Source organism: Ammodytes marinus, assembly GCF_949987685.1.
Source record: "Ammodytes marinus genome assembly, chromosome: 1".
NCBI lineage: Eukaryota > Metazoa > Chordata > Actinopteri > Uranoscopiformes > Ammodytidae > Ammodytes > Ammodytes marinus.
Window position 1 is genome coordinate 27911869 of NC_137230.1, and position 13398 is coordinate 27925266.

The following is a 13398-nucleotide window of genomic DNA, read 5'->3' on the forward strand; positions in this document are numbered from 1 at the left end:
GATGACGGGAAATCAAGGAGGCGTTTCTAAAGCTAGCAACGATAGCTAAAAATGGGGTTACAGCGGTTACAGTAAAATTGTTGAATATATTGTGTATTGTCCGCTCTACAAGTTGTGATAATTTTTGCTTGGGCTGTTTACCAACAACCAACGACGTTCAATTAAACAAAGTAGGTGCCACCAATGGCAGCAAACAACCGAGCTGTTTGTTGGTGGTAGATTACGGTACTCCTCTCATCTGTCATACATTACGGTAATCCTGTCCGCTTCAGAAGGAGGTCAAAGGACGACAACAACACATTTCAGCTGCAGGCAAACAGTCATTAGTTAAATTTTTCAATCTGATTGTATGTAAAAAGTGTTGGCAGGGCGTAGAAGCAGTTCAGTGCCTGTGTTGTGGCTCCTTCAGTGAGCTGCTCGATAATGTCACCTGTCAGATTTTGTTCATATCTGTGTTTGAGAACAAGAAGCACGCTCTCTGCAAGCTTTGGTTAGTGACCTACACAGACTGAGCTGCAATGTTAAGTGTTTTATGAAACAGAATTGTGACGAAATCATTTTTTTTTAGGCTTTAGTCAAAGGAGTTTGTGTCCAGGTCGAGGTGCAGCAGCAGCTTTCTGCAGGTATACTTCACCACCAGGGATCCTGACTTTTAATCAGTGCTCTTCGTGGTTGACTTAATAAATGAGGATCTCACCGAGCTGTTGTTTGTATAGCTGTGCGCATGAAACAATGTATTTTTACAGACAGGTTACTTGGAGATGGTTGCAGCTTTATTATGGGAAAACAACAGTTTGTGATATTTATTCAACAGTCCAATACCCAATTATATAACATTTATCTTACAGCTTTAGTGAAGTACTAAAATAATGGGACACAGGAATATATTTGGTGTTGCTTTGAAGTTCTATACATTTTTTTTAATCTAAATTGGAAACTACTAAATATTTCAGCGGAGTTGTGTGGATACCGGTGTTCAGAGTGAGTCTCTGTGTGGCCCTTATGCTAAATCGCATTGATGTGGGTCTCCATGCAGACAAACAAACTCTCCCTGGTGGAATGGGACTCGAGGGCATTTCTATGGTGTTGGCGGTGAATCGGCGGAGCAGCAGACCCTGGAGAACATTGCCAAGAACATCAGGGAGAAGCAGTACAAGAGGGTGGTGGTGATGGCTGGTGCAGGGATCAGCACCCCCAGTGGCATCCCAGATTTCAGGTAAAAAGATTGAAAGTTGTTTTCCTTTATTCAGGGCTCTACACACACCCCCTGCATGTATTATATAAAAGGGTCAGTTCTGGTATTTATCAACAGTTTATATCCTCACAGGTCTCCAGGAAGCGGTCTCTATGACAACCTGCAACAGTACAACTTGCCTTATGCTGAGGCCATATTCGAGATCGGCTTTTTCCATCACAACCCTAATCCCTTCTTCACCCTGGCCAAAGAGCTGTATCCAGGAAATTATCAGCCCAACCTGACCCACTATTTTGTTAGTCTGCTTCACAAGAAGGGTCAACTCCTCAGGATGTACACGCAGAACATCGATGGGCTGGAAAGGTGTAAGTATTTGTGTCTTTGCTTCTTTTGTTTTTGATGTGATGAATACAATTACAATACATAATGGAGGTTGTCTCTTTAAGCCATAATACTTTTCCCCTCACTTGTGGACTGTGTGTGTATCTACATCAAGTGGCTGGGATTCCTCCTGAGAAGTTGGTGGAGGCTCATGGTACGTTTGCCACCGCCACCTGCACGTCCTGCCTGAGGAAATATGAAGGAGAGGAGCTACGAGTGAGTCAAAAACCAAAAACTAATATTTGATATTTGGTAAACACTGAGAACATCCCCCAAAATAAAAAAACCCGTAGGATTATGTTTTCATGTTAGGTCTTTTTACTTCAGCATTTAAAAATCAAATTTACCAAACTATCAATCACTTAAAAGTTGTATCTGGACATTTTATGTTGTACCTCCTAGTTTGGAGGTGAATGGTGTATATGCCTGGGAATTTTAGTTTTTTAGAAAGCTGCCGGTTTATGCTAATATAACCAGAGTTGGCAGTAATTAATTGGTTGGTCAAATGCAGAAGACTCATTAATGAAGATTTTGACATGAAGAAATGTTGTTCCAGTCATTTATCAAGCATTTGGTGTCTACAATTTATCGAAAATTAGTATTCACTTGCTTTCATTCTTTGTAATTAATAGTCACATAATTGAGCGCATTATAGATAAAAACTAAATACTGTGTTTCAGCTGTACATGTTGTTTCATGTCTCATCAGCCAGATGTGATGAGCGGGACGGTCCCAAAGTGCCCCACTTGTAAAGGCGTGGTCAAGCCTGACATTGTGTTTTTTGGGGAGGAGCTTCCACATCACTTCTTCAAGTACCTCACAGACTTCCCACTGGGAGACCTCCTGATCGTCATGGGCACTTCCCTGGAGGTGAGAGCCACCTGTGTCTTCAAACCACATCATGTCAAACTATACGTTAGGGTGAAGATAACATGAGGTGGGGATGGTAAAATGGGCGGGTAACTGATTCTGTCCTATGTCTGCTGAAAATTGACAGGAGGGGGCGAAGGGAAGGGTATGACATGCAGGAAAAGGTCTGCAACCTAAACTCAACCAGGGGCGTTGCAGTTATGTTCTATCACAGGAATTCCCCCACCAGAATACAACAGTAACAGTTAAAGTATAAACATTTTTACAATATAAGTCTGTGTTACCATTCTTGCCACTGAAATGAAAATACAGTTAATTTAAAGTTTAGTTGATGACATGTTAGAAATACACATTCTTTTGTGATATCACAAGCTTCAAGCAGCTGGATCAGGGTCTGTCACTTGTAATAATTATTCATTCATTTTGGTACAGTATCTTGAGTCTTACCACTGAAGTTCTTATACTGAATGACTAAAGTAACACAAACACACACAACATTACACATTCAACTTAAATTACTGTTGTTTAATCCTGGTTTGATCTTTGTCTTCACCGGTGTCCCTGTCTCCATCTTAAAGCTGGGGTATGTGATTTCTGATTGGTCAAAGTTAACATGAGCTGTACACTTCGACCAATCAGAGCGAGGCTCCGATTCTCTGTTCTTATTGGCTGTTGGGACTGTCCATTCACTTTGGCACGACTTTGTTGGTGTAGAGCGTGTCAGGGAGGGACCATAGGCAAGGGACCAAAGAGAACAAGTGGAGCGGTTGAGGTATTTGGATTCGAATCTCTATCCCAACTGCCATTTTCTCCCCAAATCCTCCACCCCAGCTTTAACTGAAATCTTTCTAAATTTAGCAAAATACCCATTAAAATCTATTAACAAGGCAGGTTTATGTGTATAGCACCTTACAACAACAATTTCACCTGCTTTAAATGCTGCTGTTGTTGTGACTCTTTGCCCTGCAGGTGGAGCCCTTTGCCAGTCTGGCAGGAGCTGTGCGCGGCTCAGTCCCCCGTCTGCTCATCAACAGGGACGTGGTGGGGCCGTTCGCCTGGCGCCGCCGGCCTCATGATGTGGTGCAGCAGGGGGACGTGGTCAGTGGTGTGCAGGCCCTGGTCCATGCCCTCGGCTGGACTCAGGAGCTGAATGCCTTGATGGAGGCCGAGGCTCAGAAAGTGAGTGTGTGTTTTGGTTTTTGGGTTACCAGCTCACATGTATATAAAAACTCGTATTCATCATAGAAACCATGAGCCTATGGGTAGTTTGTGTCATCAAGAGTGCAGTTCTCCTCTCAGTAACTACTGTAATAGTGGGACTTCTGTACATGCAAGGCACAATTGGGTTTTGGTGATTCATTCTAATATAATACAGTCATATGAAAAAGTTTGGGAACCCCTCTCAGCCGGCATTATAATTGACTCTGCTTTCACAAAAAAAATATAAAAGTGGTATGTCTTTAATTTACCAGGAACAGCTAAGTACTGGGATGTTTTCCAAACAAAGATTTTTTGAAAAGCAGTATTTGGTTGTATGAAATAAAATACAATGTGAAAAACTGGCTGTGCAAAAATATAGGAACCCTTGTGGTCTTGCTGATTTTAATGCATGTAACAGCATGTAAAACTGAGGACTTTAAACACAAAACTGGTTGGATTATGTTGTTAAGCCTTGAACCTCATATAAAGGTCTGTTTAATCATGATAAAAGGTATTTTAGGTGCCTAAATGCAAGTTCTACTTCTCTTTGACTCTCTGCAGAAGTGAGACAGAATGCGATCATCAAAACAGCTCCCAAAAGATCTTAAAAACAAAGATTATTCATTGTCATGGTTTAGGGGAAGGCTACAAGAAGCTTTCCCAAAGGTTTCAATTGTCAATTTCTACTGTAAGGAACGTTGTCAGGGAATGGAAGGACACAGGCACAGTTGCAGTTAAACCCAGGTCTAGCAGACCAAGAAAAGTACAAGAGCGGCATATGCGGCGGATTGTGAGAATGGTTGCACACAACCCAAAGATCACCTCCAAAGATCTGCAAGAACATCTGGCTGCAGATTGTGTATCTGTTCATGGTTCTACAATTCAGTGCAATTTGCACCAAAACATCTGTATGGCCGGGTGATGAGAAGGAAGCCCTTTCTGCGCCCACGCCACAGATACAGTTGCATGGAGTATGCAAAAGCTCATTTAGACAAGCCAGCTTCATATTGGAAGAAAATGCTTTGGACTGATGAGACAAAAATTAAGTTATTTGGTCTTTATAAAAAGCAGATGTTTTGGTGCAAATTGCGCTGAATTGTTGAACGATGTACAGATACACAATCTGCAGCCAGATGTTCTTGCAGGTCTTTGGAGGTGATCTGTGGGTTGTGTGCAACCATTCTCACAATCCTCCACCTATGCCGCTCCTGTTTTGTTCTTGGTCTGCCATGCCTGGGTTTAACTGCCACTATGCCTGTGTCCTTCCATTTCCTGACAACGTTCCCTACAGTCGAAATTGACAATTGAAATCTTTGGGAAAGCTTCTTGCAGCCTTCCCCTAAACCATGACAATGAACAATCTTTGTTTTTCAGATCTTTTGGGAGCTGTTTTGATGATCCCATTCTGTCTCACTTCAGCAGAGAGTCAAAGAGAAGTGCAACTTGCATTTAGGCACCTAAAATACATTTTCTCATGATTAAACAGACATTTCTATGAGATTCAAGGCTTAACAACATAATCCAACCAACTTTGTGTTTAAAGTCATCAGTTTTACATGCTGTCACAGGCATTAAAATCAACAAAACCACAAGGGTTCCTATATTTTTGCACAGCCAGTTTTTCACATTTTATTTTATTTCATACAACCAAATACTGCTTTTCAAAAAATCTTTGTTTGGAAAACATCCCAGTACTTAGCTGTTCCTGGTAAATTAAAGACATACCACTTTTATATTTTTTTTGTGAAAGCAGAGTCAATTATAATGCCGGCTGAGAGGGGTTCCCAAACTTTTTCATATGACTGTAGTGTTTTCTTGTGATGACATTTCTACCAGCAGAAGCTTTAGATGGATCTGTTATGTAATTGTGTTTACTTTTATCTGCAGGCTCCAACAAAGACAGAAGAGTGAGCATTTAGCTACATCAAGCTGGAGGTTTGGTTATTTATTATATTATTCGGTTAAGAAAAACACCAACTCTACAAGACTCCAGCTGACTTTTTTCACTCTGTATAACTGGGTGTTTATTGTAAGTGCTTATGTTGGGATTGTTAATTATGTCAATGAGACTCACAGACCGAAAAACAAGGAACTGTTACACTGGAAATCAGCGTAACAGGAATGTGTCTCGATCTAACATTAGTAGAACGCAGGTAAGTGACGTTCTGTGGTTATGTGACTAAAGTAGTTGCAGAATTTCCCTTTTTGATGCAGCTGATTGACCATGTTAACATATAAAGAAAGGTGTGCAATTTTATATTTTATTTATTATCCTTTAACTTCTTGTGTCAAAATCCTGCTTTTGAGTGCAAGGCTAAACCTTGATGATGGCCTTTGTTTGATTAAAGAATCAGTTAAATATATCTTAAATCACTGCTCGGAGAATAAAATAAAAAAACTTGGAGATTAAAAATAGAACAGTCAATGCAGGAAATTAAGAATGTTATTTCAACATTTGAAGTTTTTAATCAATGTGTTGTGATCTGTTCCATTTTTATTTCTATAAAAAAAAGCTAAAGTTATATTCTGAATGTGGTTTTACATTAAATACTGTTGCACATGTGTTAATCTTCAAAAATACATAATTTATGTTATGTTATTTTTTTAATTATTTTTTTAAGGCTCATAACTTTTTTATAACTGCTCACTGTCATCAAACATTACTTAAACGGTTGGACATTTATTGGGGACTATTTGCAGCAGCTGATGATTCCAAATTTGGTGTTCTAGTGAATATTTGGGGCAGCAGGACTGTGTATGTGGAGTTGGGTCAAAATAAACTACAGTGTTTGTTCATGTTAATGAAGGAACACAACACCTATTGCAACAGTGTGACTCAATGTGTTTTTAATAGAGCTCTATGACTCAGACCAAAAAGATATATCAGGCTGTGATACACACAAAACGTGTAAGTGGATACTTTCTCTGTTGGTCTTTTCCTTGGATTTGGTGATAGTAAGATGACCAAGTGGTACCTTCACGTCAAATGTATTGTATTTTGATCATAGGCTATACAAAATAACCAGTAGAAGGAGCCAGAGGACAATATTTAGTGTGACAAAGATTCAAAGATTGTTTGAATTCTAGATTAAGTGTTCGTTGTTTTCTAATTATATTTTGTAAATAAGATCAGTTATATCAGTTGCATATTTCCCCACTCACTTCAAATACACCCAATACATATTTCCCCATGTTTGTTTATAGATAAAGTAATGACGAGCATAGTCATAAGCACGTTTAATCGGCTGCTATGAGTATGATATTGTTTGGTATCCTTTAATTGTAATTTTGGAAGTCATTCCACAGCTTGTGATGCTACAGTCACTAATTATTTTACGTAGTTTATTTTTATTAGTCAGATTTGGAGAGACAGAGTTGTAATGAGGAAAGGGGGGGAGGAAAAACATAGAACCAACCACAGGTCGGATTGAAACTGGGTCTGCTGCAATGAGGAATGAGCCTCTGGGGGACGCTCTAACCACTACACCACGAGTATAGTTGATTGCTTTTGATAGCGTTAAATGTTCACTAGCAACTGATGTCTGGTGGTGGATAAAGTATTCAGTTCCTTTGCTTTACTTTGTAAAGGTTGTAAGGAAAAAAACGCTCTTTGCAGGACTTTAACTCTCCAAGCTAAGTGTACTAATAGTGAACATGTCCTCAAAGTATTTAAGCAGAAAACATGTCTATGTGACTGTTCTACTTATATATTCTATCATTAACTTATTATTACTCATTCATGTCAAAGCAGAAATGTACTTTTGGAGTTGGTTGAGGTGTATTTTGAACTATTTTGTATCAAATTGCAACAAATGATTATTTTTAATTGCTTATTATTTTCTCCATTAATCGTTTGAATTATCGTTTTGTAAAAATTCTGCCATCACAATGAGACAGAGCTCAAAGTGACGACTTCACAAAGCCTGTTGCTTCCAACAGTCTAAAGTTAAACATTATTACAAACACATTAAAGTGATTCACATAATTCAAAGAAAAAAATTACACATCTTCACATGGGAGAAGCAGTAACAATGAAACACAGACCTCTGATCATCATAAATGACCTGGAACAGCAATCGAGACCATTAGCGAAAAGAGCACTATTTTTATATAGTTAGAGTCACATAGTAAGTGAGTTTTTCCAGCTGAGAAAAAGGAAGACAGCCCTCACTCTGAGCACATCATGCTGGGTGTTGTTTCAAGGACTACTTTTGCAGATCATTACAGTTTTTTTATATATATTCAGCACCTTCCACAGTTATCTTTAAACCAGCTCTCACACTTCGTTCCAATTTTCACCTCTCCTTCTTCAGTCATGGAAAAAAAAGGTGTTTTCCGGGTGCTGCTGACGTCTCCATAACAGAAAAAAAGTATCACCTTGTATCCTGATATCATCTGCTGTTGAGCGGCTATGATGTCCCTTTCATGCTAGTAGCTGTGTGTGTAAAGAGACTTAAGTCAAAACTGAAATATCTCAACAATTCTTGGACGGATTTCAATTTAGTACAGACATTCTTGGTCACCCCAGGTTGGATCTTTTTTTTTACTTTTATTTTGATGATTTTTTGCAATTTTTTTACATACAAACATAAAACATACAAAAACAGAATAAGTAAACACATACAATTAGAGCTGCAACGATGAATCGATTATTAATTGATTATTAAAATAATCGCCAACTATTTTGACAGTCGATTAATCGTTTTGAGAAATATTTGAATAAAAAATGTCCAAATTCTCTGATTTCAACTTCTCAAATGTGAAAATGTTCTGGTTTCTCTAATCCTTTTATGACAGTAAACTGAAATATCCCTGTGTGTTGGACATTACAATACATTTGAAGACGTCAGCATGGGCTTTGAAAAATGTATCAACATTTTTCACCATTTACTGACATTTTACGGACCAAAACACTAATCGATTGATAATCGATTAATCGAGAAAATAATCGACAGATTAATCGTTACCAAAATAATCGTTAGTTGCAGCCCTACATACAATACATACACCCCCCCCACCCCCCTCCACCTCCCTCACATAAACAGAAGTGAAATAAATAAATAAATAAGACAAAATTAGTAAGAAAATAAGCTGTAAATAAACAAAAAACAAAACAAAGCTTAAACAAAGACGAAACTGGGGCAAACCTCGCACAGTCTATTTTCCTAAGTGCTGGAGCACTGGGCCCCATACGGCGGAGAATCTTTGGGGGTGTTCGGACATCTCGTACCTCAGCTTTTCAACGTGTAAAATGCCCACAGAGGGGGAGGGGAGCGGGGGGGGGGGGGGGGAGGAGGCATGGTTATGCCAAAGTGGGGCATGTATGGAAATCTCGGCAGGGAAACCGTCTTTACTGCGTTTACACGGCCAATAAGGGAGATCGGTAATGTTCTCCATGTCTCTATGTTCTCCTTTAGTTTGTTGAATCTTTCTGTAAAATTTAACTTAATAACTGTCTTTGGGTTTTTAGATAATTTAATGCCCAGATACTTTATACTGAGCAGATTTGTTTTAAACTGCGTATTGGCTAGGAATGTTGAGTCCAGATCTGCTGTTAAAGGCTCTGGCAACCCACAGACATAAATATATGACATTAATGTTGGGTTTCTCTATAAACTGTTTACATTTATCCCATTAAAAATACATTTTCATAAATATTGTACATTTTAGTCTGAAAAACAGCTTTTTTGCTGCCTAGAACATTTTCCAAGACGGTGTAGGCGTGGTCAATAACGTTCTGAAAGTGAACGTTCTCCCAGTCATGGCGCTGAGCAGGGTTAGTGTGGTCTCTCCCTACATGTCGGAGCCACAAGAGTCCGATTTCACCGTTGATGAAGCAGAAGCCCTGCCTTTCGATTATCCGTCATCTCAGTTGGTAACTGAATGGTGAGTCCTAAGCATGCTTGCTATATATAGATATTCAACAGTCATTTGTTGCGAAAGTGTATACAGTAGGCCTACGTACGAAAGACGAGTCCAACGTAGTTGCCGTTACGGCTACAGTGCTTTTCTGGTGTTTGTTGTTAGCACTAGCCTAAGCATCTACATCTGCCAGCAATACTATAAGATTATTCAACCAAAAACATCATTTTCACACCGGGTAATACACTTGTGACAACACCATTGTTACCGATTACACCGACCGGTAGTGTAAGTAAATAAATAAAACAAATAGGCCTAGGCTTGGCCGCGCATTTTCAAGAGAAGACAGAAGCTATGGTTTGGGAGTAGGTTTATTTCCACACGGGAAATGTCAGTGTCAACCCATTTCAAATGTGTTTATTAATATTTTAACCGCAAGCTGTCATCGGCACGGAACAGCAGCCTGCCTCTGTGGATGAGCGGGTGTGTGCGTTTATTATGATTAGCCTACCTCCCGACTCCCGTTGCTGTCACATTCATCAGTTGCTGACTGCCTCGTTTAGCCTACGTTTTCAAGTTCCCTAACATTGGGGTTATATCAGAATATTGCCAAATAGGCGCGTTTGCTTTCGACTCCAACTCCTCAATCAACCATCGTCTTGTAAACTCTCTCTCCACTCGGCTGCTGTGTAACGCGACTCACCTCTGCAGCAGAGACTTTTAGTTTATTTTTTTCTAAGTAGCCAAATTATAACAAACAAACAAAAAATATGACTAAAAGCCTAGTATTTAATGAACATGTAGGCTACCTGACCCGCTATCACGCTAAAATGAGCCAAATGATTTGTGCAATAAAAAAAGCCAACTCTTTGCCAGTGGGCAAATTATGTAGCTAGTCTTTGAGCCTCACCACTGAACATAGTAACACGCACCTACTCCCGCGGCTACATAAATCTTTCGGACAAATTGTATAAAAAAGTGATGCAGGGCCTTATAGCCCAGAGATTACTATTCGAAACTTGTATCAATTTATTTAGTCAATTAATGCTGAACCTTTATTATACTTGCAGGTGTTCCTGTGGAGAATGCCAGATGATGCCAACAATGCTGGAAAATGTCTGCTGCCAGGTTATTAACCCGGTTAGTAGTTTTCCATGTTAATGTACCAATCAAAGACCACACATATATAAGACGCAATCTGCTCACAGGTGACTTCAATAGAAGTAACGGTAGTCTTTCCATAATAATTATTATTTTTTTTTTTGCCAATTGGTTACAGTGCCATCTCCTGGTTAAAATACCACACTGCATTTAATACCTTTTTTATTCGCTGCATCTGTATATAAGACACACCACCCTTTTAAGATGAATAAAAAAAGGATGGTGCATCTTAAAAAAATATGTTTATGTATTTTTACTATGATAGACTATTTTCTGTATAATAACACTTTCTCCAGGTCAGGAACAGATGTGAGGAGCTTCCAGAGCCTCCAAGGTGCATGACACTCCACCCAGGCCTTGAACCGGTGTGTCTCAACCCCTATGCTCTACAAGCTGCTCTAAGTGTCTACAGGGCCAGCTATGGAAGCCTGCCTGTTCGAGAGAGAGCAGCGTAAGTATTAATTAACCTAATATGATACTCTAAATAAATTGATTCAGCTTCGTTGTGCCCTCTTCTATAACTTGAAAAATACATTGAATATTGCTTTTATAATGCATACATAGACATGCACACAGCCTTGAATGAAAACAATGAGACTTTAATCAAACAGTTTGAAGTCATAAGGTCTTTGCGCAGGTCACTCTAACAATAACTCTGTGTCCTTCTTCATCCGGATGATGACTGCAAGACAAAAGCAGAAGGAGAGAAAATGGGTTATAACTTTTATAATGATTTACACACAGGCCTTGCTAGCTGTTGTCAAATGGATAAGCTACTTATCTTTTTAGAGATGGACTTCATGTGCAGCTTCACGGGCAAGGCTATGGCAAAATAGAAATAGAAAGAGCAGAGCAGAGACATGTTAGTCCAATAATACAATACCTATATGTTTTGTATTTGATTATGAGCACCTTATGTCACATTTAACCTTGAATGAGTTACGTATCTTAGATTGTAGAGGTTGGAATTCATATGCAGCATGCAGATGAGTTGTGGTCCATTGGCAGCCTTTTTTCCTTCTATAAAACAGAAAGGGGACGGAGGGAGGAAGAGAGAGGGAGGAGATAAGTTACACAATCAAAACACTATATCGCATTGTTAATTACAGTCGAGCCTGTTACCAGACCTACAGGCAGTTGACTAACTGTTGTCAAATGAAGAGGCTACTTATCTTTTTCGAGATTGACTTCATGTGGAGATTCACAGACAAGGATATGGCGAAATAAAATAAAAAGAACAGAGCAGAGACATGTTAGTCCAATAATATAATAGCTATATTTACTGTATTTGATCATGAGAACCTTATGTCAGAGAATGAGTTACGTATCTTAGATTGTAGAGGTTGGAATTCATATGCAGCATGCAGATGGGGCAGAAGAGTTGTAGTCCATTGTGCAGCCTCTGTTTTGTCCTTCTATGACACAGAAAGGGGACGGAGGGAGGAAGGAAGAGTAAGGAGTTAAGTTACATAACAAAACAGTAAAAGTCTTGTTACACACTATATCGACTTCTTAATTATAGTCAAGCCTGTTACCAGACCTACAGGTAGTTTGAGAGTCGGGCTAGCTGTTGTCAAACGAGAGATGGACTTCATATGCAGCTACACAGGCAGGCTATCACCAAATAGAGAATGAACAAGAAAGAGCAGAGACATGTTAGTTAGTCAAACAATACAATACATATATTCTTGCTGCATTTGATGGTGAGCAGCTTATGTCACATTCAACCATGAATGAGTTACCTATTTAGACGGGGCAGATGAGTTGTAGTCCATTGTGAAGCCTTTGTTTTGTCCGTCTGTAAAACAGAAAAAAATAAAAATTATTGTCTAGTTACACACTACATGTACTTGTTTATTACAGGCGAGCCCGTTATCTGGCCTATAGGCAGTTCGTCAGCTGGTGCTGGGGTTACTTGGGAAGAAGGAATCGGGTGGTCATACCTTCCTGTGTAGTGCTCCGAATCCAATGTGAGTATCCTGATGCTGATGGTGAGTATGTTGGTTTCAGACCCCCTCTGGGCGACTGAACCGGGACACGTAGTTGCCAATGATGACTGCCTTCTCGGGACGCTCGTATTGGGTGCAGAGAGGTTCCGGGACTGGCACTGCCATGAGTTCTTCAACAAAGGGAGCAGGGTCACTGATGACCTTGTTGAAAAGCAGGTCCAGGAGTTGATCCACGTAGCCTATGATTATTAGGATTTTGTTCGATCATTTTTAATAAATACTGTTTTAACATACATGCAGAAAAAATATACTTGACATTTGATGTTTGACTATTGTTATAAAATATTATTTTATTGCTGTTGCTTGTATTGTTATAGTTTTTGTTGCTGTGCCTCTGTCTCTCTCTCTCCCTCTTTCTCTCTCAACCCAACCGGTCGAGACAGATGGCCGCCCACACAGAGCCAGGTTCTGTCTGAGGTTTCTTCCTGTTAAAGGGGAGTTTTCCTTGCCACTGTCGCCAAGTGCTTGCTCATAAGGGAATTGTTGGGTCTATTTAAAACTAAAGAATATTGTGTGGACCTGCTCTACAAAATTCCTTATGATAAAATATTTTTTTATAAAGTGCTATGTAGGTCAAATTGATTGAAAAATGCTTGATCACTCTACTAATAAAAATGTTTCAACTCACAACAAGTTGGTGGAGTCTTTATTCTCTCGAGAGAAGGTGCTCCCCTCTTGGCCTTGGGGAAGCGAACTTTGTAGCGGAGTTCTCCTTTAGCA

The 13398-nt window shown here is 39.5% G+C and overlaps 1 protein-coding gene across 1 annotated transcript; it reads left to right on the top strand.

Moving 5' to 3' along the window:
- Positions 1–49: 49 nt before the first annotated feature.
- On the top strand, positions 50–6387 carry sirt3 (sirtuin 3). Its single transcript, XM_080034681.1, has 8 exons — positions 50–490; positions 569–623; positions 1037–1216; positions 1328–1560; positions 1692–1792; positions 2285–2446; positions 3416–3625; positions 5534–6387. Exons 1-8 carry the CDS (start codon positions 424–426, stop codon positions 5555–5557), a joined length of 1032 nt encoding a protein of 343 aa, XP_079890807.1. The 5' UTR covers positions 50–423; the 3' UTR covers positions 5558–6387.
- Positions 6388–13398: the final 7011 nt, after the last annotated feature.

What these genes read in the sequence shown, in the direction of transcription:
- sirt3 (XM_080034681.1), top strand. Translation starts at nt 424, where the DNA reads ATGTCACCTGTCAGATTTTGTTCATATCTGTGTTTGAGAACAAGAAGC. An exon ending in CATCGATGGGCTGGAAAGGT is followed by an intron (nt 1,561 to 1,691) that starts GTAAGTATTTGT and finishes ATCTACATCAAG; the next exon opens with TGGCTGGGATTCCTCCTGAG. An exon ending in TCATGGGCACTTCCCTGGAG is followed by an intron (nt 2,447 to 3,415) that starts GTGAGAGCCACC and finishes TTTGCCCTGCAG; the next exon opens with GTGGAGCCCTTTGCCAGTCT.